Source organism: Hypanus sabinus, chromosome 22, assembly GCF_030144855.1.
Source record: "Hypanus sabinus isolate sHypSab1 chromosome 22, sHypSab1.hap1, whole genome shotgun sequence".
Classification (NCBI taxonomy): Eukaryota; Metazoa; Chordata; class Chondrichthyes; order Myliobatiformes; family Dasyatidae; genus Hypanus; species Hypanus sabinus.
In genome coordinates this window covers 23210023-23234956 of record NC_082727.1, presented here as the reverse complement: position 1 = coordinate 23234956, position 24934 = coordinate 23210023, and the positions used below count along the sequence as shown (strand labels likewise).

Sequence of the window (24934 nt, the reverse complement as noted above, 5' to 3'; positions counted from 1 at the left end):
ATAGTCATTCTCTTGTTGTTGTTGTGACTTAGTAGATGTTCACCTAATTATCATTCAGAAAGGTATCATTATTTACAGGCAATATGGGCAGGGAACAGTTACAATAAGTAGCAAATCCACCCTCAGTCAGGGTTCTGCATACCTCATTCTCATTGATTCCCCCTTTGGTGCCATTGCATTAAGCTTACCCCTCACTTCCCCCCTGGGCTTGTGTAACTGAACTACATGGGCCAGCAGGTTGTTTTGAGATATCCAAGTTCCCTCATTATTTTCCATGTCTTTTCCAGCTCTCATGAGAGAGTATGTCTGATAGTCACTGTGTCAGGCAACATGGAGGACTGCTGCTACATACAGTTGACCCCTCTCGTTTCTGCAGTCTTCTAGGACATGATTCATCGGAGTGCTATCTCGAGCACTGACACACACAGGCACCTTCATCCACTCATTCTTTCAGCTGGCTGTCTGGGACTCTGTGGCCGCCTAATTGTACAGTGTTTGTCCCAAATACAGGCAAGAGCCAGGCAGCACATGCTGTACACATTGCATTTTAAAAATGCTGTCGGATGTCATTGTTCATTCTATCAGTAACCTTGTCATATTTTGTATTGGCTACAGAACAGGGTAGTTTCCGACTCCGCTTCTGCCCCCTTGCTTCTCTATTACACTAGCTTGTTCTAGGTGACCATAATTTTGTTTCATGATCCCCATCAGCTTCTGCAGAAGGAGACTGATTTGTGTATCCATGTCCGCTTTAGATATAGCAATCAAAAATAAAATACTGACTGTGGACACACCTGCTGAATATTGTGCTCCTGACAACTCTTATCAGGCCCTTTTTCCTTCTCTGCCTTTCTGTCCTAAATTCACGATGAGTAACTTGTCTTATAGAGTAAATGTTGGAAAAGGCCATTTGTACTGTCCCCACAAAAACTATGGAGTCATTAAAAAGACAGATTTAAAAACAGCTGTGTGTGTCTGCAACATGGTATTAGAGTAACACTTTTGTCAGTATCTTCCAAGGTTAAACCCTATTATCCCCTCATTACCCCCAGCCATGTCGCACTAACTCCCACTACACAGTCTTACTCTTGTAACAGGACATCCTGCCATGATCAATTCCCAAATGGAGCAGCCTCGTCATGTTACTGTGCAAATTTCATTACTGCAGTTAAGTGTGAGTGGTGCATTAGTCTTGTGTCTCAGCATCCCCTTCTTGCACACACCTGCTGTCCACAGGATGCCCCCTGAGTGCCATGCAAATATCCCATCTTGCAGCACTGCATGCCATCACTTTCCCCACGTAAAACCAGATGCAATTAGTACACCCCACAGCTGGTTTTGTCTGTTTTTCTCTTGATTTTAACTTCTGCATTTTGCTTACTGTCAGAGAGAGGTCAAAAGGTTGACACATTCAGCAATCCAGATTCTTCTGGGAACAGTTTGCTGCATTTACCGTTCCTGTCAAAATATGTTTGCGTGGTTAATTCTGCCCAAGGTTTATTTTCAGGTGGGACTAGTGTTTCCTGTTCAGTCCTCCTTTAGTCTCCACCTTAGTCTACAGTCTAGATTATCATAAATGGTCCTGTCCATCTGGTTGTAGACTTGGTTTTGCTAATGCATTCTCAACTATTGCTTTACCTGCTGTTTCTGATAGGTTCATTTAGACATTTTTGTGCTCCCAGCCCCCCACTCTCAGGGGTATCTACCATTCTGTGCACATTAGTCTTTATGACTGCCGCTTCCAAGGCAGTTTATCTGCTCCCACTTTTTGTATGCCCACCTGACAAGGTTACATACCCTCTTCTTGCCAGAGCTGTCATATAATCATTTACTGCTCCAATTTGTCTGTAAAAATGTTCACCCTCTGTTTCTTATTTAAATTAAGTAGTACTCATGCCCTCAGTCTGTATCAGGTTGGGTCGACTTAATTGAGCAAGCTTAGATCCTCCCTCTGCCCCTACAAATGTTGTAGTTTTACTTGTAATGAGTAAATCAGGATTTGTTGTTGATATTGAGGCCCCAGTGTCTACCAATGTGGTGCACTGCTGGCCCTTACAGATCATTGACAATTGTTCCCACCAAGGGTTGATTATAGTCAGGAGTCATTTTAATTCCTAAGTGGAGATCTGAATGTCAGGTCCCACTTCACTAAAGCTTGAAGTAGAGTTGTGATCCTTCACTTTATTGGTCCACAATAATTGTTCTACTTCCCCTTCTGCCCTGTAACCAGCAGTTGTCTTGATCATGCTCTATCTTCCCACAATTACCACACTTAACTTGGCCTTGTCCCTTGTTCTTATAATACAGTGGCATATGCCCCCTTCTCCCACATCGGCAGGTCTTTCGTGCCTAACAGCTGCCACTGGTCGGCAATGTGGACCAGACCTGCCTGGGTACTTTATCCTTTAAAGTGATGTGTATATCAAGAGTCAGATAGTGAGCCTTCCTTACTTCCATAACCTTTTTGCCAAACAAGGGTATTGTCATCATTGCCTATGATCTTCCTGATGACAGGGTGAGGTGCTAGTTCTGAGGCACCCATCGCCAACTCATTATAGGATGTAGTTTGTGAATCTTTATTTCAAGACCCATAGTCGTCAGCTGAATCGTCCCAATTCTACGTCATGTCCTGGGGGTACTTGGACTTGCCTTACTTATCATGTTCCCTGAAATCAGGGAGTTCCAATTGTTTGGAAATTACTACTCTGTGGAAATAGCACAATAACATTGTTACTATTACTGTCGTCTTTTCATATTTGCTCTCGTCCCTTTCACTAAGCAATTTGCTCAGGGATGGTTCCATTTGGCTAGTAACTCTTTTTTTACAATTTTTGCATTAACTTGCAGTTATGGTGTTCTACCATTTATGTGAGGGATCCTTCCAATCCCACACTACTTCAATTTCCTTTGGCTTCCTTCTCTCCACCACAGCCATACATACCTTACAGTGTCTGTAAATCCAGCTCCCTGAGCCTGTATCTCAAATAAAGTTGGTTAGTCAATCGATTTCTCAGATCAATTGCAACCCCTAACCACTTGGACCTCATTTGCCAATTACACAGACAACCCAATTTCCCCCATTTCTGACACCAAACTCCTCACACTTTGAGAGCTTTTTTTTTTATAACAGCATACGGTCACATTTGACTATGTCCAGTGGGTTACCCTGCTGCTGCCAATTGTAGGGGTCAACTGAAAGGCCGCACGGAGTTGGTGTCCGAAATATTGGGTGATTTATTAAAAACTAGTGTACTGCAGAAGACCAGTTAAAGTTGATCTACCTGAGTTTGGTACAACTTTTGTGCTTTTGTACAACTTTTGTCCTATTGTGCTTTAAGTGCCTCTAAATGCTGCTTAAACTTGGCACATGCATCTGATTCCACTGCCACATCTGACAGAGGCAAGAAATTCTGCAGATGCTGGAAATCCAAGCAACACACCCACAGTGCTGGAGGAACTCAGAGGCTAGGCAGCATCTATGGAAAAGAGTAAACAGTCGATGTTTCGGGCCAAGACCCTTCATTGGGACTGGAAAAACAGATAAGAAGTCAAAGTTAGAAAGTGGGGCGAGGGGGAGGGAATGAAGTACAAGGTGATAGGTGAAACTGGGAGAGGGGGAAGGTGAAATAGAGAGCTGGGAAGTTGATTAGTGAAAGAGATAAAGGACTGGAGAAGGGGGAATCTGATAGAGTGTAGAAGACCATGGAAGAAAGAAAAGGGGAAGGAGCACCCGAGGGAGGTGATGAGCAAGTAAGGAGATAAGTGAAAGAGGGAAACAGGAGTGGTGGGGGGAGTGCAATTACTGGAAGTTTGAGAAATTGATGTTCATGCCATCAGGTTGGAGGCTACCCAGATGGAACACAAGGTGTTACTCCATCTTGAGTGTGGCTTCATCGCAGCAGTAGAGAGGCCATACTTGGGTTGGAGGAGCAACACCTTGTATTCCATTTGGGTAGCCTCCAATGGCATGAACATTGCTTTCTCGAACTTCTGGTAATTCCCATTTTCATTTTCCCCCATCACCTCATCTCCTTACCAGCCCATCACCTCCCTCTGGTGCTCTTCCCTTTCTTCCATGGTCTTCTACACTCTATCAGATTCTCTCTTCTCCAGCCCTTTGTCTCTTTCACCTATCAGATTCCCAGCCCTTTACTTCACTCCTCCCCCTCTCCCAGCCCCTATCGCCTACCACCTTGTACTACTTCCTCCCCTCCCCCCCCCACCTTTTTGATCTAACCTTTCATATTTTTTCCAATTTTGATGAAGGATCTCAGCTCGAAATGTCAATTGTTTACTCTTTTCCTCAGATATTGCCTGGCCTGCTGAATTCCTCCAGCATTTTGTGTGTGTTACCACCTCTAACATCCCGTTCCATCTATCCTGCTCACCTCCTTCCCTTTATTGCATGGTCCATTATCTTCTCCTATCAGATTCATTCGTTACCCTCACACCTATCACCTCGTGGCTTCTGTCATCATTCCCACCATCCTTTCCTTTCTTTTTCACCTAGATCTACCTATTGCTCACCAATTCTTGCTCCACCTCTTCCCTCCTCCTTTCTATACTGGATATCTCCCCCTTTCTTTTCAACCCTGACAAAGGATCTCAACCCGAAATGTTTTCTTCATTCCCTCTGTAGATGCTCCTTGACCTGTTGAGTTTTTCCAGCTCCTTGTGCTGCTCCTATTATCAATCTGCCTGAAGTAGTCACTCCTCCCTTCAAATCTCCTTTAAGTCACCTTCCTCCTTGTGCTCACCTGTGTTTGATACTGATGCCATTGGAAACAAATTCTATCTACCCTATCCACTCCTCGTAATCTTGTGCACCTCTATCAGATCACTATTTAATCTCCTTACCGAGCAGCTAGTTGCCTAGCCATCCCTCGCCTCCAGCCCCAACACCCTAACCTTTTCAATCTGGCCCAGTGCTTCAATCAGTCAAACATCAGCTTGTTCCTGCTCTTGGGCCTGGGCCCCACTGTTTCAACTCTGCTTCGCCTCAGATTTTTTCACTGGATCTGTTGCTTCAAATCAGCTCCAAGTCTGCTCCAGGAATTGCCAAACATTGGCATGTTCCTTGCTCTCAGGCCTGGTTGGAAGCTGCCAAGCATCTATGCTCCATCCCGCCAAAAAAGGGGAATCTCCCAGTGACCACTCATTTTAATTCCACTTTCCATTCCCATTCCAACATGTCAGTCCTTGGCCTCCTCTATTGTCATGATGAGGCCACACTCAGCTTGGAGGAGCAACACCTTGTTTTCTGTCTGGGTAGCCTGGCATGAACATCGATTTCTCGAACTTCCGGTACTGCTCTCCCCGTGCCCCCCCTTCACCATTCTCCTTTCCCATTTGTCCCTCTCACCTTACCTCATTGCCTGCCCTTTAATCTCCCTCTCGTGCTCCCCTCCCCCCTTTTCTTTCTTCCATGGCTTTTTGTCCTCCTATCAGATTCCCCCTGTCCAGTTGTAATTCTCTTTCACCGTTCAACTTTCCAGCTCTTTACTTCACCCCCCCTTCCTGGTTTCACCTCTCCCCTTGTGTTTCTTCCTCCCTTCCCCCCTCCCTCTTTTTTACTCTGACCGCAACTTTTTTTCTCCAGTCCTGATGAAAGGTCTCAGCCCGAAATGCCAATTGTTTACTCTTTTCCATAGATGCTGCCTGGCCTACTGAGTTCCTCCAGCATTTTGTATGTATTGCTTATCTATCTATCTAAATGTGTTTGGCATTTCTGTTTTACAGAGAAAGCCTGCAAGTGTGATGCTCATCTTTATGACCTCAACAAGGCACACAGCTTTTATTTCTGCATTTGTAAAAATGAGGAACCTGTAGTTATGTAGAACCTTTCACAATCTGAGACATCCTTTGCTGATTCACAGCTGCTGAAGTACTTTTGAAGGTGGCTACTGTCATAGTGAAGGAAACAGTCATTCTACAGTCAGTGAACTCTCATGTAGTGTGTTGGTTGACAGATAAATATTGAGGCACTGGTTAAATTATGTGGCAGGATCTTTTGCATCACCTGAGAGATTACAATGCTTTAGTAACGCCTGAAAGAGCACAGATCTCTCTCCTGCACAGGAAGAGCTGGCATGAATTTTTGTGTTTGTGTTTGAAATTCTGTGGACTGATTTGAATCCTGTCTGCTGATCAGGTTCATTCATTCCCCTCTCTCATGTTTTGTCCTTGCAGACTAGGAATTAAATAAAAACAGGTAAACCTGTTTTTTTTTCTCAGCTGTTGCAATTATTTTTCACACAGCAATGAACCAAACAGTAATGAATACTTTTCAAGCAAATACATTTTCACTGTAACGCCCAAAATGCTGGAGCAAATCAGCAGACCAGGTAGCATCTATGGAAAAGAGTAAACAATCGGCGTTTCGGGCTGAGACCCTTCATCACAACAGTGTACCTTTTCACTGTGCTTTCTATTCTCTCCACCCTCCTCTTGCAACTATACCTTTTGTCATTGCAGTCAGATTCATATTGAAGAAAGGCAATTAAAGTAAATTATTAAAGCATTTTGGCTTATTGCCATTTTTTGGATTCAAACCCAATCATGGAAATGGTGTTCTCCAAAGCCAATGGAATACTTTACTTCCTTGGTATGCAGACTGAAATAGTCTGCAGGTTGTTTGGGAACAGAATTAAACACATCTCTGAAATGGAATAACCCAGTGGCTCAACCAATATCATACTGCTCAACTGGCAAATGACAATATAGGAATATACCTGACTGTGATTTAAAAAAAGCACCAGGTTTTTGTGTTGCTTAACTTCCCGCCTTACAACAATGACAGTATCACAAGGGTAATCCATTGGCTGTGGAGTTCTTATGTTTTCACTTAACTGGTGGTTAAATATGTGCCCAGGGTTGCATGAAAAGTAATACTGCCAAATTTTTCAGAGGACAGAAGGGGAAGCCTGAAGGCATGGTAAAGGGATTAAAGGAGTGAAGGGACTTGGTGGCAAACAAATTGAGATTTGTCCTGATGACAAATTGAGAATGATAACGAACAATTCCTTTTGGCAGGTAAACCTTACCTTTAAGCAGCCAGGAAAACGTTTGGAGCACAAAGGAATTCGGATCGAATTTGTTGGACAGATTGGTAAGCTACTGACCTTTCCCTATGCGCATTGTGGTCTGAGGCAATATGGGGCTCCTGGTACCTGAAGTGCAACTGGCTGATGTGCAGTACAACAAGTAATTGGGAAGGCTAATGTAAGGGAGGTCTTTATTACAAGGACATGGGGTATAAAAATGGAAGCTTTTTTTTTTAACCACAGCCAAAGTACATTAGAGGTTGCACAAAGAAGATTCACTAGTTTGATTCTTTGGTTGAAGTGTGAAGAGAAGTTTGGTCCACATGCATGAAAGTGTAGAAGAATGAGTGATTATTCCATTTGTTACGAACCCCGTAACTGGGTCACTTACCAGCAAAGATAGAGACGTCCTTTGAAGTCTGATGATACTGTTTTTAACAGTATTTATAAGTAAAAATATACAGAAATAATATCAATGCAAATATACAGATAATATACGTCATCAATACTAAATCTAGAAGTGCGGGTATAATAATAATCAATAAGAAATAAGCTCTATCGTTGTCTAGGGGATAATGTATTGTCCGATGGAAATATAAAGTTCACTCAGTTCATGCAGGCTGCAACCGTTGGGGACCGCTGTGTTGCAATGGTTGGAGAGAGAGAGATTTGGAGAAAAACTTGCTGGCTTTCCTTTTATGATTTCGATCCGTCAGGAGTCTTGTTGTCATGGCCGTTCACTTGTGGCCTCTCCTTTAGCTAAACCGTTCTTCCGTGGTGAGCTCGCCACCCCAGGCAAAGGGAGGACGTACACGAGCCCCCACCGGCTTTCACTATTAAACTCTGTCACAGGACTTCTAGCGTTTCTCCTGGTGTGTCTAAAGGGGTTGTTCCCCAGACCCCTCTTTTATCCTTACTCACGGGATCTCAGATGTCAGTCAGGTTGGGATGATGCAATCCCTCCACCAGACCACTCTGGTTGTCCCCTGAGGGGTTTCAATGAATAGTACAGTACTCAGTACACAATTCCGTCTCCAAGAGACAATGGCCTTTATCAGTGGTTCCGTTCCACTGAGGCCAGGACACATTCCAAACCTTATGTATTCTGGATGTCTCTCTCTCATTTCCTGGGTCTCAGACCCGAAATAATAGCGATCTTGCGATTCTCAAAAAGGAGGGGCGACTTTGTACCCTTTGGCCCCTCAGAGTTGCTTCACATTCATAACATCCCCTTCCTTCTAGGATTTTTGCCTCAGGTAAAAATTAACTAATACAGTCTTACAGGATCTCAGAATCTAACACAATACAAAAGAGTTTTTTTTTCTACCGAGTAATACAGTTATACATTCAATTCTGCATCTAAACAGTTAGCGATGACGTTGTCACTTACTTTAATATCTTAATATCTTGTACCTTAATAAATTCTTGTAGCATCAGACTCCAATTTAATAACCACCTATTTTTTATTCCTTTTCTTCAGCAAAACAAAACTAAAGAGTTGTGATCTTAGCTTACGCGTATATTACAAAAGTTCATGCAAATACTAATCTTTATTTTACATTCAAACTTAACAGTCAATCTTCCATGGGGTTGTCTTTATTAGTTACGTGCTTTGTCGAAATCCCTTAAAACCGGATCCTGTTATTTAAAGTGGCATCCCGTCAACCCTCGCCCCCTTTCCTGTTAACTCCCATGTGGTTAACTTGTATACCAGTGTGGACTAGGCTTTTGCATGCTCCTTTCATAGGCGCTATTTTATCAACAATGTTTTCCAAACGTAGCCCATTGGCTGAATTTCCACACAATTCTTTATTTTTAAGCAAGTCGTTAGTTTTATCTTCAGGACCCTTCATTCTATTGGTTTTCAGTTTAAAATCTGCAAGCGATCCCTCTTTGTCCAAACAGCATTTCAAATTCTGCCTCTTCACAGCACACTCTTTAATAACAATAGCGCATGGGGCACCTTTACATTCCAAATCAAACTGTAATTGATTCGCAGGCACCGCGTTACCAAGCCATTGTCCCTTCAGCCTGGTTACTGCTTCTGACACCAATCCAGACTTTAAATTTTCTTCATTCAATTTAGGAACTACACTTTTCCCTTTCCCTTCGATAATAGTATTCACCTCACCACCTTTCATCTCCTCACTAACTTTTAACACACCGTCGAACACCAACAACTGGGAATTCTCACTTCCCACTATTACCAAGGTTAATCCTTTCTTCACTGAACCAAGTCCATCTGACCCACAAGGACTGCATTCCTTTTGAATCAAATACCTCAGACTTTTCCTGAGTTTCATTACTAGGTTCAGTGCCACGTGCATCCACATCTTGAACACACTCAAACAGGACATCTGCCTCTTCCAGGCTTTCAATACCCGTCCCCTTTTCAAATTCTAAGTTCCCCTGATCCTCCCAGTTACTCTCTGGGCAACTCCCTTCTGGAGTAAACTCAACCCCGCGGGCTGAAACAACCTCATCTGCCAACCCAGCAGACTTCTTCAAGGTAATGGCATCCTTTTCATCTAGGACTGCCCTCATTTCATTATCGGGAACACTTAGAATTTTCAACTTCTTCAAACAGTTCTGTCAAGCCAGACAGATCATCCATGGACCTTCTAACAGCCTTATCTGTTTCTCATTTTTACTCCGTGCCTCTATAAATTTCCTCCTGGCTAAAGGTAGGTCTACCTCCTCTCCCTTACTCTCTTTCACCTCCCTATTCTCCGTTTTACCACCCTCTAACCCCAATTGGTACAAGGTCGGTAAAAACGACTCAGCCAAATCGATACTGGCCTCTTTCTCGGCTGCGTTTCTTGACATGCTGCGAGTGGTCGCGCATGCGGGATAGATCGTGGAATCTAGGGGTAGGTCCTCAACACTGACAGGCTGGCTCGTCAGCTCCATGGCAGACCAAACTTCACTACCAGCTAAATCGTTACCCAGAAGGATGTCTACGTCAGTTCTCGAGAATTGTGATCTCACCCCTATTTCAACTGGTCCAGATACCAGCTCACAATTTATAATGATCCTGTGCAAAGGCACAGCTTCTGTCCCTTTTCCTATGCCTCTCAAAGCTACCTCTCCAGTCTTGGGACCAAAATCTAGTACCGTACTGCGAATCAATGTGACAGCTCAGCTCCAGTGTCTCTCCAGATCAGCACTGGAACTGGTGTGTCTCCCTCTTTCACAGACACGGTTCCTTCTGAAATAAATTTCTCAGGCCCCTCTCGTATTCTGTCTACCTGGGGCTTTCTCGTCGATTTACTGATCACCACAATACATCTTGTAGGATCTGCTGCTTTCCCTTTTCCTATCTCCTTCCTCGGAGCAAGGCACTTAGATGCAATATGACCCACCTTTCCACAATTAAAACAGGTCAAACCAGGACCTCTCCTGCCGTCTTGCCTTTCCTCCTCCTTATTTTTACCACTAGCTCCCAGCTGAATCTCTGCCTCAGCCGACGGGCTTTCTCTACCATTCCCACGGTCTTTCTGGTAACTTTTATTCGAGGAAAACTTTGTCTTGTGGGTTAGGACATATTCATCTGCGAACCTAGCAAATTCGGATATGGACTTAATCGGCTTCTCTTTCAAATACATCCGGATATCATCCGAAACACAACCTTTAAATTCCTCAATCAGAATTAACTCCCTGAGACGCCAAAAATCTTCTTCTACCATTTCTGCTGCACACCAACGATCCAAGAGCACACCCTTCTCATAGGCAAGCTCTGCATACGTCTGATTCCACCCTTTCTTTAAATTTCTGAACTTTTGCCTATAGGCCTCGGGTACCAATTCATTGGTCCGAAGATTGGTCTCCTTTACTTTCTCATAATTCTCAGACTCCTCCTCCTCCATGGACAACGCCGCATACGCCCATTGTGCCTTCCCTTTTAACACACTTTGTAACAACGCCACCCACTGATCTCTGGGCCACTTCTGACTTACTGCCACATTTTCAAAATACAAGAAATAACTATCAACATCCGTCTCCTTGAACAGAGGTACTAACCTAAACTCCCTACTAACATTAAATCTCTCCTCTCGGTCTGGCCCTTGAGTTCTTCGCTCTTGCCTGAACTTCTCCATGTCCAACTCATGATGCCTCTGTTTCTCCTCCTCATACTCCCTCTCCTTTTCAGCTGCTTCCAGCTGTTTTAACTTAATTTCATGCTCCCTCTTCACCTCTAGCTCCTTTAGCTGGAGCTCATGCTCCCTTTGCTTTTCGGCTCTTTTTTTTTCCTTTTCGGCTCTTTCCTTCTCTTTTTCAGCTGTTTCCAGCTGTTCCAACCTTAATTTCTCCAACTCTACCTGAGCCGTCCACTAGCTGGTGCCTTTTCAGGGATATTTTCCAATACTTTAGCCGAAAACACATACTTCACAATATAATACTGAGTTCTAGCCCTCTGCACCTCCCGCTTTTTCATTGACAACTTCATCTCTGCGAGATTTAGTCCTTTCGCAATATTTATCAAGTCCGACATTGTGGCAGCCTCTAGCGCCTCCAGAGTCAGGTTTTCTATGAATTTGTCTACAACCATCTTTGCTGGTTTCCCGTCTGGTTACCCGCGCAACCAGATCCAAGTTTGGACTTAAAAGCCCGATTCACTGGCCCCCAATTTGGTATCAAATCTCGAGACGAGGCCCCACGTTGTTACGAACCCCGTAACTGGGTCACTTACCAGCAAAGATGGAGATGTCCGTTGAAGTCTGATGATACTATTTTTAACAGTATTTATTAGTAAAAATACACAAAAATATCAATGCAAATATACAGATAATATACGTCGTCAATACTAAATCTAAAAGTGCGGGTATAATAATAATCAATAAGAAATAAGCTCTATTGTTGTCTAGGGGATAATGTATTGTCCGATGGAAATATAAAGTTTTATCCAGAGTGAAGCAAGAGACTGACCTCAGCTGCGCTCTATACAGTATAGACTTGTGAATAAATATCTCAGTGCATCCTCTTAACCAGTGTAGATCCGTGAGAAATGTATCAGTTCTCTTCCTAAACCAAAACACATAGTACCAGTGACCGGGTTCAATTCCCGCTGCTGTCTGTAAGGAGTTTGTACGTTTTTCCCCTGACCCGTGGGTTTTCTCCAGGTGCTCCGGTTTCCTCCAACAGTCCGCGGACCTGCCGGTTGGTTGGTAGGTTAATTGGTCATTATAAATTGTCCCCTGATTAGACTAGGGTTAGATTGGGGGAATGCTGGGCGGCTCGGCTTGAAGGGCCTATTCTGCGGTGTAGATTAACTAATAAATAAATAAGCGATGTACTTCCTGAATGATCAAAGTTATGATCAATGTGATCTTTCCTCCTGAAGGAAAAATTGATCTGAGTATGTTCAGTAGGGGTTGAACTTCTGAGATTCTCTGTACTGGATAGCAAAGGAAACTAAGTTACACTCATTCACTAGAGATTGGTAGGCTTCTGGGAATTGAGAGAGATGAGAATGATGGTACGATGTGGAAGAACAGACATATTAGTGAATGGTGGAGAAGGCCTGAAAGACAATATGGTATACTCCTATTTAAATATATATTTAGCTGAAAATCTCTACTTCAGAATTTTCCATTCATATTAGATTGTCCAGTAAATAGAAAATTTTTTGAAGCAATATTTGAATATTGATGGCATACAGACAACCATGTAAGTGCACTTCTACAGTTAAGGGTTTGATTCCCTTTATACAAGTGACTTGGATACTGATCCTACCACTAAACATATCTTTACCCACGCCCCTCCCTCCCCTGCTTTCCGCAGAGATCGCTTCCTCCGCGATTCCCTTGTCCATTTATCCTTCTCCACTAATCTTCCTCCTGGCACCTACACCTGCAAGCAGCCTAAGTGCTACACCTGCCCATTCACCACCTCATCTGTTGTGTCCAGTGCTACTGATGCAGCCTCCTCAACATTGGTGAGCCCTCTAGTAAATTGGAGGTCCGCTTTGAGGAGCACCTTTGCTCCATCTACCAAAAGCAGAACTTAGCAGAACTTCCTGGTTGCCAAACATTTTAATTCTGATTCCCATTCCCATTCTGGTATGTTGATCCACGGTCTCCTCTTGTGCCAAGATGAGGCCACCCTCAGGATGGCAGAGCAACACCTTGTATTCCGTCTGTGTAGGCTACAACCTGATGGCATGAGTATTGATTTCGCCTCAAATTTAAAAAGAGCACTCCTCTTTTATTCCCCAATCTGGCCCTTCACCTCTTCAAACTTGCATATCACTTTCCCCTGGGTCCCCTCCTCTTTCCCTTTTTCCTATGGTTCACTCCTCTCCAATCGGATGCCTTCTCTTCCAGCCTTTTGCCTTTTCCATCCACCTGGCTTCATCTATTACCTTTTCACTATCCATCTTCCCCTCATCTTTTTCTGGTGTCTTTCCCTTTCCTTTTCAGTTCTGAAGAAGGGCCTCAGCTCGAAACATCGACTGTTTATTCATTACCATAGATGCGGGCTGACCTGAGTTCCTCCAGCGTTTTGTGTGTGTTGCTCTGGATTCTGCTTTGCACTTTACTTTTGTGGTTGATTTTACAGGAGAAGAAGATGGCATAATCCTTAATTTTTACAAGCTTCACTGTTCCAGTTGTAATAAGTAGTTTCTGTTTTGTTCTGTTTGGGTACTTGTATGCTAATCATTGATCTGGAAACCTCCCTCAACTCACACGTTCAGTTGTAAATAGGCAGAAAACAGGGTTTGTCTCAACCCTGGGATCCTTTCCGGTCTTGTTTATATATCGACTGAGGTTAGTTAAATGAAAAATCGAGGTGGTGTCATCCCTGAAAGTAGTTTACATTTTCTGGCTTGTGCCTCTGCTTCACAAATAATTTCTGTAGAGAATTTCAAAACATAATGGTGTAACTAAAATATCTGATCAGCATAAATACCTATATGGAAGTGTTACTTTTTAAAAAAAAGTCTCCTTGCAAACCATGAATTCCCAAGGCTCTAATGTCTTTGAGGGTTTATTAGCTGTAAATCTATTTAATTATGTTTGGTATAATACCTTTAAAGAGGTAAAATAGGAGTTACTATTTCTACTCCCTCAAAGCTGATTTATCTTTAGTAAGTCAGTACTCCACTTTGTGTGACTATTGTGATTTATCATTCTGAACTCTCCCTTTAGGAAATTCTGAAACTTTCCTGAAATTGGATGAATGGAATTAAACCAGCCGAGGTTTCACAAACACTCAGACTTGGATATGTTAAATCATCTCTATGATCCCGTTCAAGGATTGTTTATATATTTGGTGATACAGTTGGAGCAGGCCCTTCTAGCCCAATGACAGGGCAGTTGAAAATGATTTACTGCTACACCTTTGGACTGTGCGAGGAAACTGGAGGTCCTAAGTTTAGTGAAAGAAAAAGGATACATATGTAAGGTTTAGGAAACTAAAATCAAACGGTCTTGTGTATTATCAAGATAAAAAGGGAAGTACTCAAGCAGGTGGTTAGGAAGGTCAAAAAGGAAGCACTAGTCTATCAAGAACAACAGAGGGAAATAGTGCTGGAGTCAGAGCAATTGTCTGAGGCATTAAAAGAGTACTTTGTGTTGGTATTTACTGAGGAGAAGAAATTGGAGGATAATGAAAACAGAGCAGGACATGCTAATGAGCTGGAACACTTTGAAATGGAGGAGGTGGTGCTGGGTCTTCTGAAAAGCATTGAGGTGGATCAATCCCCAGGGCCTGATGGCATGTATCTCAGAAGGAAGTGAGAAGATTGTTGGAGCTTTGACAATAATCTTTGTGTCCTCATCAGCAACAGGTGAGGTCCCGGAGGACTGGAGTGTAGCAATGAAATGCCTTTATTCAAGGAGGGAAAAAGGGATAATCCAGGTAATTATAGACGACTAGTAAGACTCATATCAGTTGTAGGAAAATTATTGGCAAGGATACAGAGGGAGAAGATTTGTGTACATTTGGAAAGGAATGGCCTGCTTTGGGATAGTCGGCATTCCCTTGTGCAGAGCAGGTCAAGTCTTACAAACTTGGGTAAGACAGTGACAGTATTTATTATTTAGAGATACTGTGCAGAAAAGGCCCTTTTGGCTCTTCGAACTGCGCTGCTGAGCAGCCCCCTGATTTAACCCTAGCCTGATCACAGCATATTTTGTAATGACCCAGTTAACATATTAACTGGTACATCTTTGGGCTGTGGAAGGAAGCCAGAGCACCTGGTGGAAACCCATGCGTTACATGGGGAGGATGTACAGACTCCTTCCAGATCGCGTCAAAATTAAACTCTGAACTGTGATGAACTGAGCTGTAATACTGTCATGCTAACTGCTATGTTACTGTATTTACATTAAATTTGGTAAGCTTTGGTATATTCTTGGTGGTAGGTTCATTCAGAAGCGGTATATGGTATCCTAGATGAGTTAGGTTTGGATTCAGAACTGGTGTGGAAGTTGTTACAAGAAGTTCTGTAAGGATAGGTGCTGGGACCTCCTGTTTATGAACTGTATCAGTAACTTGTATTAAAATGCAAATAGGTGGATTAGCAAGACTGGTGGAATGGCATACAGTGTAAAGGATTATCAAAGAATACAGCTAAACATAGGTCTATTACAGATATGGTCAAAAAATGGAAGAGTTTAATCTGGGAAAATGTGAGGTGTTGCACTCTAGGTGTCCAGTAGAAGGAGGAAATACTGTGTAAACACTTAATAGCCATTTCCTTAATAGTACTGAGGTACAGAGGAATCTTGGGTCTAGGTCCATAGTTGACTAAAAGTAGCTCTGCAAAGGGATAACATGATAAAGAAGGCACGTGGAATGCATGCCTTCATTAGTAGCCATGTTGAGTATAAAGTAAAGAATTCATACTGCAGCTACAGTATATACAACTTCAGTCAGACTGCACTTGGAGTATTGTGTGTAGTGCCCCATTGTGTAGTAAGGATGTAGAGAATGTACAGAATCGATTCAGCAGGATGCTACCTAGATTGGGGGTATGGGTATAGACAAGCTGGACAAACCTGAATTGTTCTCTCTAAACCATCAGAGACTGAGGGGTGCCCAGTGCTGTACCCTTCTCTGTTAAAATGTTGGCAGTTGGGTCAGATGGCAGTTAGACCAGGAACTTTAAAATGGTATAGCCAGGTTTTGAATACAGATTTTTTATGTGGTCTGTTGATACTTATGAATCTGAATGTGCAGTGTCTTTGCTAATTATTGGCACGGGTTGTTTTTTGTTCATCTCCAGTCACAACAATGGGGGAGGTTTTTGCTTCATTGGGTGGCCTAGTGTTACTTGATGGCTACTAATAGTCCTTCTAGCATGCTTTATCAGTCCCTGTGACTAACAGTTAGACCGTAATTAGGCCATTCAGCCCACCAAGTCTGCACAACCATTCCATGATGGCTGATTTATTATCTGTCTCAACCCCATTATCTTGCCTTCTTCACCTAACCTTTGATGCTGGTACTAATCAAGAACGTAGCAATCTCCACTTCAAATATATCCAATGACTGGGCCTCCACAGCTGTCTGTGACAACAAATCCCACAGATTCACCATGGTCTGGTTAAAGAAATTCCTCCTCGTCTTTGTATTCTGACACTGTATCCTCTCCCACAATAGGAAACATCCTCTCCGTGTCCAGTCTATCTAGGCCTTCCAATATTTAATAGATTTCATTGCAGTACCCCCTGTAGGTCTTCAATAAGATCTTCTAAACTCCACATACAGGTGCAGAATCTTCAAATGGCCCTTGGTACGTTAACCCTTTCAATCCTGGGATCATTCATGTGAACCTTCTCTGGACCCTTTCCAATGGCGGCACATCCTTTCTTAGATAAGGAGCCCAAAACTGCTCACAGTGCTCTAAGTACAATCTGGCAAATGCCTTGTAAGGCCTCAGCAGTAGGTTATTGCTTTTATATTCTATTCCTCTTGAATTGAATGCTAACATTGCATTAGCTTTCCTTGTTACTGATTCAAATGTGTAAGCTAACGTAATTGGAATCCTGCAGGAGGATTCCCAAATCCCTTTGCACATCTGATTTCTGAATTTGCTCCCCATTTAGAATGAAGTCTGCCTATATTCCTTCTATCAAATTGCATGAGCATTGTCATAATCTGTCCACTGCAGACTTCCTGCTTCCTCAACACTACTTGCCCTTCCACCAATCCTTGTATTGTTCACATACTTGATCACAGAGCTATCAGTTTCATCATCCAAATTGTTAACAAATAATTTGAATAGTAGTAGTCCCAGCACAGACCCTTACAGAACACCACTAGTCATCAGCAGCCAACCAGAAAAGGCTCCCTTTATTCTAGCTCTTCACCTCCTGCAAGTCAGCCTATCTTCTATCCATGCTACTATCTTTCCTCTAATACCATGGATTCCAAGTTTGTTCAGCAATCTCATGTGTGGCATCGTGTTAACAGCTTTCTGAAAATTCAAATAAACAACATCTACCAATTCCCCTTTGTCTGTCTTGTTTGTTATTTTCTCAAAAGAATTCCAACAGATTTCCCCTTAAGGAAACTATGCTGAATTTGGTCTGTTTTGTCACGTGTCTCCAAGTACCACAAAACCTCATTCTAAATAATGAACTTCAACATCTTCTGAACCACTGAAGTCAGGCTAACTGGCCCATAATTTCCTGTCTTTTGCCTCCCACCCTTTTTAAAGAGTGGAGTGACATTTGTAATTTTCCGATCTTCCAGAACCATTGCAGAATGTACTGATTCTTGAAAGATCATTACTAATCCCTCCACATCTCTTTGACTATCTCTTTCAAAACTGTGGGTCATTGGGTCAGTATCCATCTGGTCTGGGTGACTTGTCTATCTTCAGACCTGTCATCTTCCCAAAGACTTCCTTAGCAATAGCAACTACACTTCTATCTGCTCCCTGACACTCAAATTTCTGGCATATTGCTAATGACTTCCACAGTGAAGGCAAAATGCAGTGGACTCCATTTAATTGGGTCATAAGTTAATCAGTTCAGCTACTTAATAGAGACAACTCTTAAAGAACAAAACCTACTCGAGAAAATAGCTGGGATTCCCTTCATTTATTTGGGACTCTGCTCATAATTGAGATAGACTGTTGCCAAGCAGTCTCTAACCAGCATCAGCTGCATGCTCTTATGTAGGAATTGGACACTACACTGCACTTAGAGTGAACAGTTTTTAAATAGTTGTGTGAGTTTGCCTTCAAAAAGCAGTGATTTTTGTCACTGATAGTTGATGAGAAAAATAAGCAGAAAGACTGTCTTAGCATAGCTGTCTTGCTCACCACAGTCTTAGCTTTCAGGCTTGGAGATGCTGGAAATTGCTGGGGTGAAAATGAGAAGATTTCACTGCTTCAGTTAGGAATTATGAAGAATTTGAAGCTATCAACAATCATCTTGAATGTTACAATGAAAACTAAGATATGGAAGATGTAATCCTCAAAAGCTTTGTATGAAGTCAGTCCATTACCTGCACTAGGCTTCAACGCTGATTGTTAATTTACAGTCAATCAAAAGTCATGGCAGTGTACATTGGATGAATTCCTATGTTGATAACCATTAGAAGCTAATAGTTTTATGGTACTGTAGAAATATTGGAGGTATTCTAATTTGTTCTATATTTTAAGTAAATTGTTACTCGGTTAAACAATAGTTTGTCTTTTTAATACCTTTTTAACTATTTCTATGAAACTTTGGATAATTAGGGCAGCAGCTTAATTGGGACAAAATGTATTGGTTCTGAACTGGAATCCACTGTACTTATTGAGTTTGTCTGCCATTTCTTTGTCCCCTATTGTTACCATTCCAGGTTCATTTTCCAGTCTCGCTTCTCTTTTACTCTTTAATATGATTGGCTACTTTACTTTCATAGTTCATCTGTTTACTTTATTGCTTTTTAGTTGCCTTCTGTTGGTTTTTATAAACTTCCCAATCCTCTAGCTTTGCACTAATTTTTGCTGTACAATATGCCCCCTCTTTTGCTGCCTTTGACTTGCCAGCCATGGTTGCCTCATCTTCCCTCTAGAATACTATATCTTGGGGAGGAATCTATCCTGTGCCTTCCAAATTGCTCCTAGAAACTGTTCTGCCATCATCTCTGTTAGTTACCCTTCTAGTCAACTTTGGTCAGTACCTCTCTCATGCCGCTGTAATTCCCTGTAACACAGATGTATCTGACTTGAGCTTCTGCCTCTCAGACAGTAGGGTGAATTTTATCATTTATGATCACGGTATTTACGTTGAGGGCACAGAGTTATGGAGTCGTACAGCATGGAAATTGATCCTTTGAGCTCTGGCTTGATGCAATCTGTCAAGTATCCATCTAGACTAAACCCATTTTCTAACTCTTGGCCCATAGCCTTCTGTGCTGTGGTTTTTCAAGTGTTCATCTAAATACTGCAGTAAAACAATGATAATCCATTCTTTGACAAATTTGGAAATCTTGTCGTTTTGGCATCTGACACACCAGGGCTCTGGAATATTATAGTACTCTTTTAATTCACTTTTTAAAAAAAGTTTGTTTTGTCCGAAATATGTGGAAGTAGCAGTTTTGGAGAGAAAGATTTGGCCTGAAATTATATCTTCATAACCCTCTTTTTACATTACAGAACTATTTAGTGATAAGAGTAACACGCATGAATTTGTGAATCTGGTGAAGGAACTGGCCTTACCTGGAGAGTTGACACAGAGCAGGACTTATGACTTTGAATTCATGCAAGTGGAAAAGCCTTATGAATCATATATTGGGGCCAATGTCAGACTAAGGTAACAACTTTCAGTACAGTATAACCATGTTTAATAAGTGCACACTCCGTTTCTCTCACTTAGTCCTCAAATTGTATTTCCTTTGGCTATCTGTCAAGAAAGTGACCTGTTAAGTGTGGAAGGAAGTAGCTAAGTATTTTTCTGAGATGCTGGGGCTGATACCTATTCTGTTGCTCACTTCCAGCTGCAGTGACTGGATGGTGATCAGTAGCAGCATTGTTTTTTAATTACCTCTCCTTTCCCACCAGCACCAACTTGCCCCCACCCATTGATTGTCATTTGCAAGGACTGTACCAATCAACATCAGATAAGCAATTGATCCAGACATAGACAAGAACTGCAGATACCGGAAACCAGAACTGATGGAAGGTCATTTATCTGAGGTGTTAACTCTCTCTCTCGCTCTCTCTCTTTCGCTCTCTCGCTCTCTCTCTTTCGCTCTCTCGCTCTCTCTCTTTCGCTCTCTCGCTCTCTCTCTTTCGCTCTCTCGCTCTCTCTCTTTCGCTCTCTCGCTCTCTCTCTTTCGCTCTCTCGCTCTCTCTCTTTTGCTCTCTCGCTCTCTCTCTCCCTCTCCTCCAATCCTCCTGCACCTCACCTGTGGTTAAGGACATTTTAAATGTATCTGCTGGGACCCTTGCTATACTTTTGCTCTTAGTATCTCTGTAGAAGCCTTTAGGATTCTCCTTCACCTTGTCTGCTAGAAGAACCGCATGCCCTTCTGGTTTCCCTCATGAGTGTTCTCTTGCATTTCTTATGCGCATTAAGCACCTCATGAATGATGCTCAGACTATTTTCAGCACAAAATAAGTCCGTTGGTGTTCATCTTAATAATGCTATGATGTGTCAGTGCCCCATTCCAATCTCTGGAGTAGTTTCTGACACTGGCATTAAGTCACCCATCAGGAGTTTGTCTCCGGCTGGTATTTACTTCATGACGCGGTCAAGTTCGCTGTGGAAGATTTCTTTGGCTTAGTCACTGCAGGTCATAGTAGGCAGCTTCTGAGGCATCTCGTCCGTTGGTTCTGACCCGTATAATTCTCAACTGCCTAATCACCAGTGCAGCAGAACAGCTTCCGGAGGCAAAGTGTGGTTTTCACTGGGGTCGCAGCACTGGCAACATGGCTATTGTTTTTTGTCTGGTTCAGGAAAAGAGCATACAACAAAATTTGAACTTGATTGCTATTTTTATAGAGCGCAATCAACAGAGTAGCACTGTGGACAATATTTTCAAAGCTGAGATGCTCTTGAAGATTTGTCAACCTCTTTCACCTCCTTCATTAATAATGAGTGGTCTCATCCTGAGAAATTTCAGATCCATTCAACATTTCAAATGGTGTGAAACAAGGGTCTGTGTTGGCCCCTGTGTTTTTTAACCTGTTCTTCACATGTGTGCTGAACCATGCCATCGGAGGCCTTGAGCACAGAATGTACCTGAAGTACAGGCTTGATGGATCACTCTTTGACCTGCGCTGTCTGAATAACAAGTTGAAGACAATTGAGAAGCTCATCTTTGAAATGCTCTGACTGTGTCCTGATGGCCCACACAGAATCTGATCTCCAACTTATTGTCAACAGCTTTGCAGAAGCCTCTCGCCTCTGTGACCTTGCCATCAGCTTGATAAAGATGGAAGTCCTATTTCACTCTGCTCCTGGAGCTATTGTCTCTCCTATCACCTTTGAGGGAATAAAATTGAATACAGTAGATGAGTTCAGGTACCTCAGTAGCATCATCTCTAGTGATGGCTCCCTGGATAAGGAATCAATGCCAGGATTTGCGAAGCCAGCCAGTTCACGCATATTGAACCAGCACAACATTCAACGATCTACTATCGTCATCAGCAGTCTCCTTTATGGCTTTGAAATATGGAATGTGTACAGAAGACATCTCAGACAGCGAGAGCGCTTCCACATTCAAAGCCTGAGGTTAATCCTAGGCTGAACCAAGTCACAAACCTGGAAGTCCTCAATAGAGAGAGAGCGTGAGCATTGAGACTGTGACCCTAAAAGCCCGCTTTGATGGACAGGACAAGTCATTTGCGTGGAGAGCTCCAAAATTCACGAACAGCTAATGTATGGCATGCTATCTCTGGGCAAGAGGTTCAGAGATTAAAAGCTGACATCGCATATGCTGGACTTACTCCAAGAGCAGCTGGAACAGTGTGCACACGACTGGATTGGATGGTTTGTATTGGTAGGACTTGTCCATGATAGCTTTGAGGCGAGACATTGCGCAGATGGAAAGCTGCATCAGCAAATCCTCCATTTGACTCAAAGCAATTCCCCTGCCCTCGTTGCGAACGAGTTTGCTGCTCAGGACTTGGGCTCCACAGCCACCTTCAGGCCTATAACAGATGAGCTGTACAAGAATGACCATTATCGTCGGACATGACAGACTACCATCACTGAAAGCAAACAAACAGCAGAGATCAAAGCTTGGCAACTTTCTGATCCTATGATGAGTCTTTATTCTGGAGAACTGGAAATATCTTTCAGTGTCTAAAACTGCTAATAATTGGTGTACATTTGACAAAGATTCTTGTCTCCGATTCAATTAATAAAGTGCAATTTACTTGAGTAAGATTCCAAGTTCGTTTCCGATTGTATTGGTATGATTTTCTTGTTTGTGATTAGGAGTACTGATCTATAGTATCTAAGAAGTTCCAACCTATTTGTTAACAATTCTATAACTTTATTTTAAGCAGCATTTCTAGCACTTCACTTTCCAACAAAACCTAAAAAGTAATTTTAACAAATTTTTCTTCAGATATTTCTTGAAAGTGACAATAGTCCGAAGTTTGAGTGACCTGGTAAAGGAATCTGACCTGATTGTACACCAGCTCGCTACCTACCCAGATGTCAACAACTCCATCAAAATGGAAGTGGGCATTGAAGACTGCTTGCACATCGAGTTTGAATACAACAAATCGAAGTTAGTCATTTCCATTTTTTCTTTACAGCAGTTTGATTTTGTTTAAACTTCCTGCTCTCAGTAGCATGATTGCTGTGGCTTTCTGTAGTGATCCTTGTGAGGCAAATGGGAAATGAGCAGGTTGCTGCTTTTCCTGTTCCTCACTTGTGAATTAACGTTGTGGTATGCCTGCAGAAGGGCAAACTTAGTCATTTATTGCCTAGTTAAACAATGTTCAACCTTAGATTTGGAAGCAGAACATTAGTTTTTTGAAGAAGTGTGTGAACTGGAAATTATTCAGCTGATTGAGTTTTCCATAGATTATTTTTTATAATATACAGGCTTCATATATTGCTGATTTACAAGCACTTCATCTTATTAAGAACAACTAAAGAAATTCAATCTATATTCTTTGACGTTTTGAAAAACTAATGTGATCTTGTTGGAATGATATAGGTTCTTTTGGAGTATTCCATAGTCTGGCATTGGAAATATCAAAAGATAGGATTAAAAACTGTCAGGCTAAAATTGCAAGCAATGTTAAACACACCTAATGTCATCTCAAAAATAAAGTACAGCAGGTTGGTAGATGAAGTATAGCCAGCAGCTATATTTCATGAGATGTTGGAGGAGATTTGGTATGTCATCAAAGACTCTTATCAAATTTCTAAAGATGTACAGTGGAGTGGAGAACATTCTGACTGTTTGCATTGCTGCCTGGTGCGGAGGCTCCGATGCATGGGATTGGATTAAGTGGCTGCAAAGGGTCGCAGACTCGGGCAGCTCTATCCTCACCATTTAGGACATCCTTACCACCCAGGACATGCCCTCTGCTCATTACTAGCAACAGCATGGAGGTACAGGAGCCTTAGATACATACTCAACATTTAGGAACAGGTTTCTCCTCCTGCCATCTGAACAGTCCATGGAAACTATCTCACTGTTCCTCTTTTGCACTATTTATTTTAATTTTTTATTGTAACTTGTGAGTTTTGCAGTGCCTATAAAAAACATTCACTTCCCTTGGAAGACTTGTGTGTTATTGTTTTACAACATTGAATTACAGTGGATTTAATTTGGCTTTTTTTTTACTTTGATCAACAGAAAAAGACTCTTCTGTGTCGAAGGGAACACTGATCTCTACAAAGTGATGTAAATTAATTACAAATGTAGAACACGAAATAATTGATTGCATAAGTATTCACCCCCATTAATATGGCACCAAATCATCACTGGTGCAGCCAGTTGGTTTTAGAAGTCACATAATTAGTTAAATAGAATTCACCTGTGTACAGTCAAGCTGTTTCAATTGACTGCAGTAAAATTCACCTATATCTGGAAGGTTTAACTGTGGGCGAGTCAGTGTCCTGTTTTAAAATAAAAACACCATGAAGACAAATGAACACTCCAGACAACTCTGCAAAAAGGTTATTGAAAAGCAAGAGTGCTAAGATGGATACAAGAACAGTTCCAAGTCACTCAGTATCCCTTGGAGTACAGTTAAGTCAATCATCAAGAAATGGAAAGAATATGGCACAGCTGTAAATCTGCCTAGAACTGGCATCCTCAAAAACTGAGTGACATTGTAAGAAGGGACTAGTGAGAGAGGCCATGAAGATACTGAAGACAACTCTGGTGGAGTTACAAGCTTCACTGGCTGAGATGGGAGAGACTGCATTTGCAACAATTGTTGCCTGGGTGCTTCAGTTGCGGCTTTGTGGGAGAGTGGCAAAGAGAAAACCACTGTTGGCGGGGGAGGAAATACTGGAATGAAATCTCGGCTAGAGTTTGCCAGAAGGCACGTGAGAGACTCTTGAAGTCAGCTGGAAGAAGGTATTACGGTCTGATGAAACCAAAATTGAGTATTTTGGCTATTAGATTAAACACTTGCATCAAACACTGCACATCATCAAAAACGCACCATCCCTACCATGAAGCATGGTGGTGGCTACATCATACTGTGGGGATGCTTCACTGCAATTGGCCCTGGTAGGCTTGTGAAGGTAGAGGATAAAATGAATGCCCCAAAAGACAGGGAAATCCTGTAGGAAAACCTGATGTGATCTGCAAAAGAACTACAACTTGGGAGAAGATTTGTTTTCCACCAAGACAATGACCCCAAGCCAAAGCTTCACAGGAATGGCTTAAAAACAACAAAAGTTAATGTCCTAGAGTGGCCAAGCCAGAGTCCAGACCTCAATCCAATTGAGAATTTGTAGCTGGACTTG

The 24934-nt window shown here is 42.2% G+C and overlaps 1 protein-coding gene across 1 annotated transcript in view; it reads left to right on the top strand.

Annotated features, from left to right (window-relative positions):
* Positions 1–24934, top strand: part of vps26a (VPS26, retromer complex component A) — a 55010-nt gene that overhangs the window by 8051 nt on the left and 22025 nt on the right. Inside the window, exons 3-5 of the mRNA XM_059947303.1 lie at positions 7033–7108; positions 19642–19798; positions 22563–22727. Of these exons, the coding sequence (XP_059803286.1) occupies positions 7033–7108; positions 19642–19798; positions 22563–22727 (398 nt within the window). The remainder of the gene's footprint in view (positions 1–7032; positions 7109–19641; positions 19799–22562; positions 22728–24934) is intronic.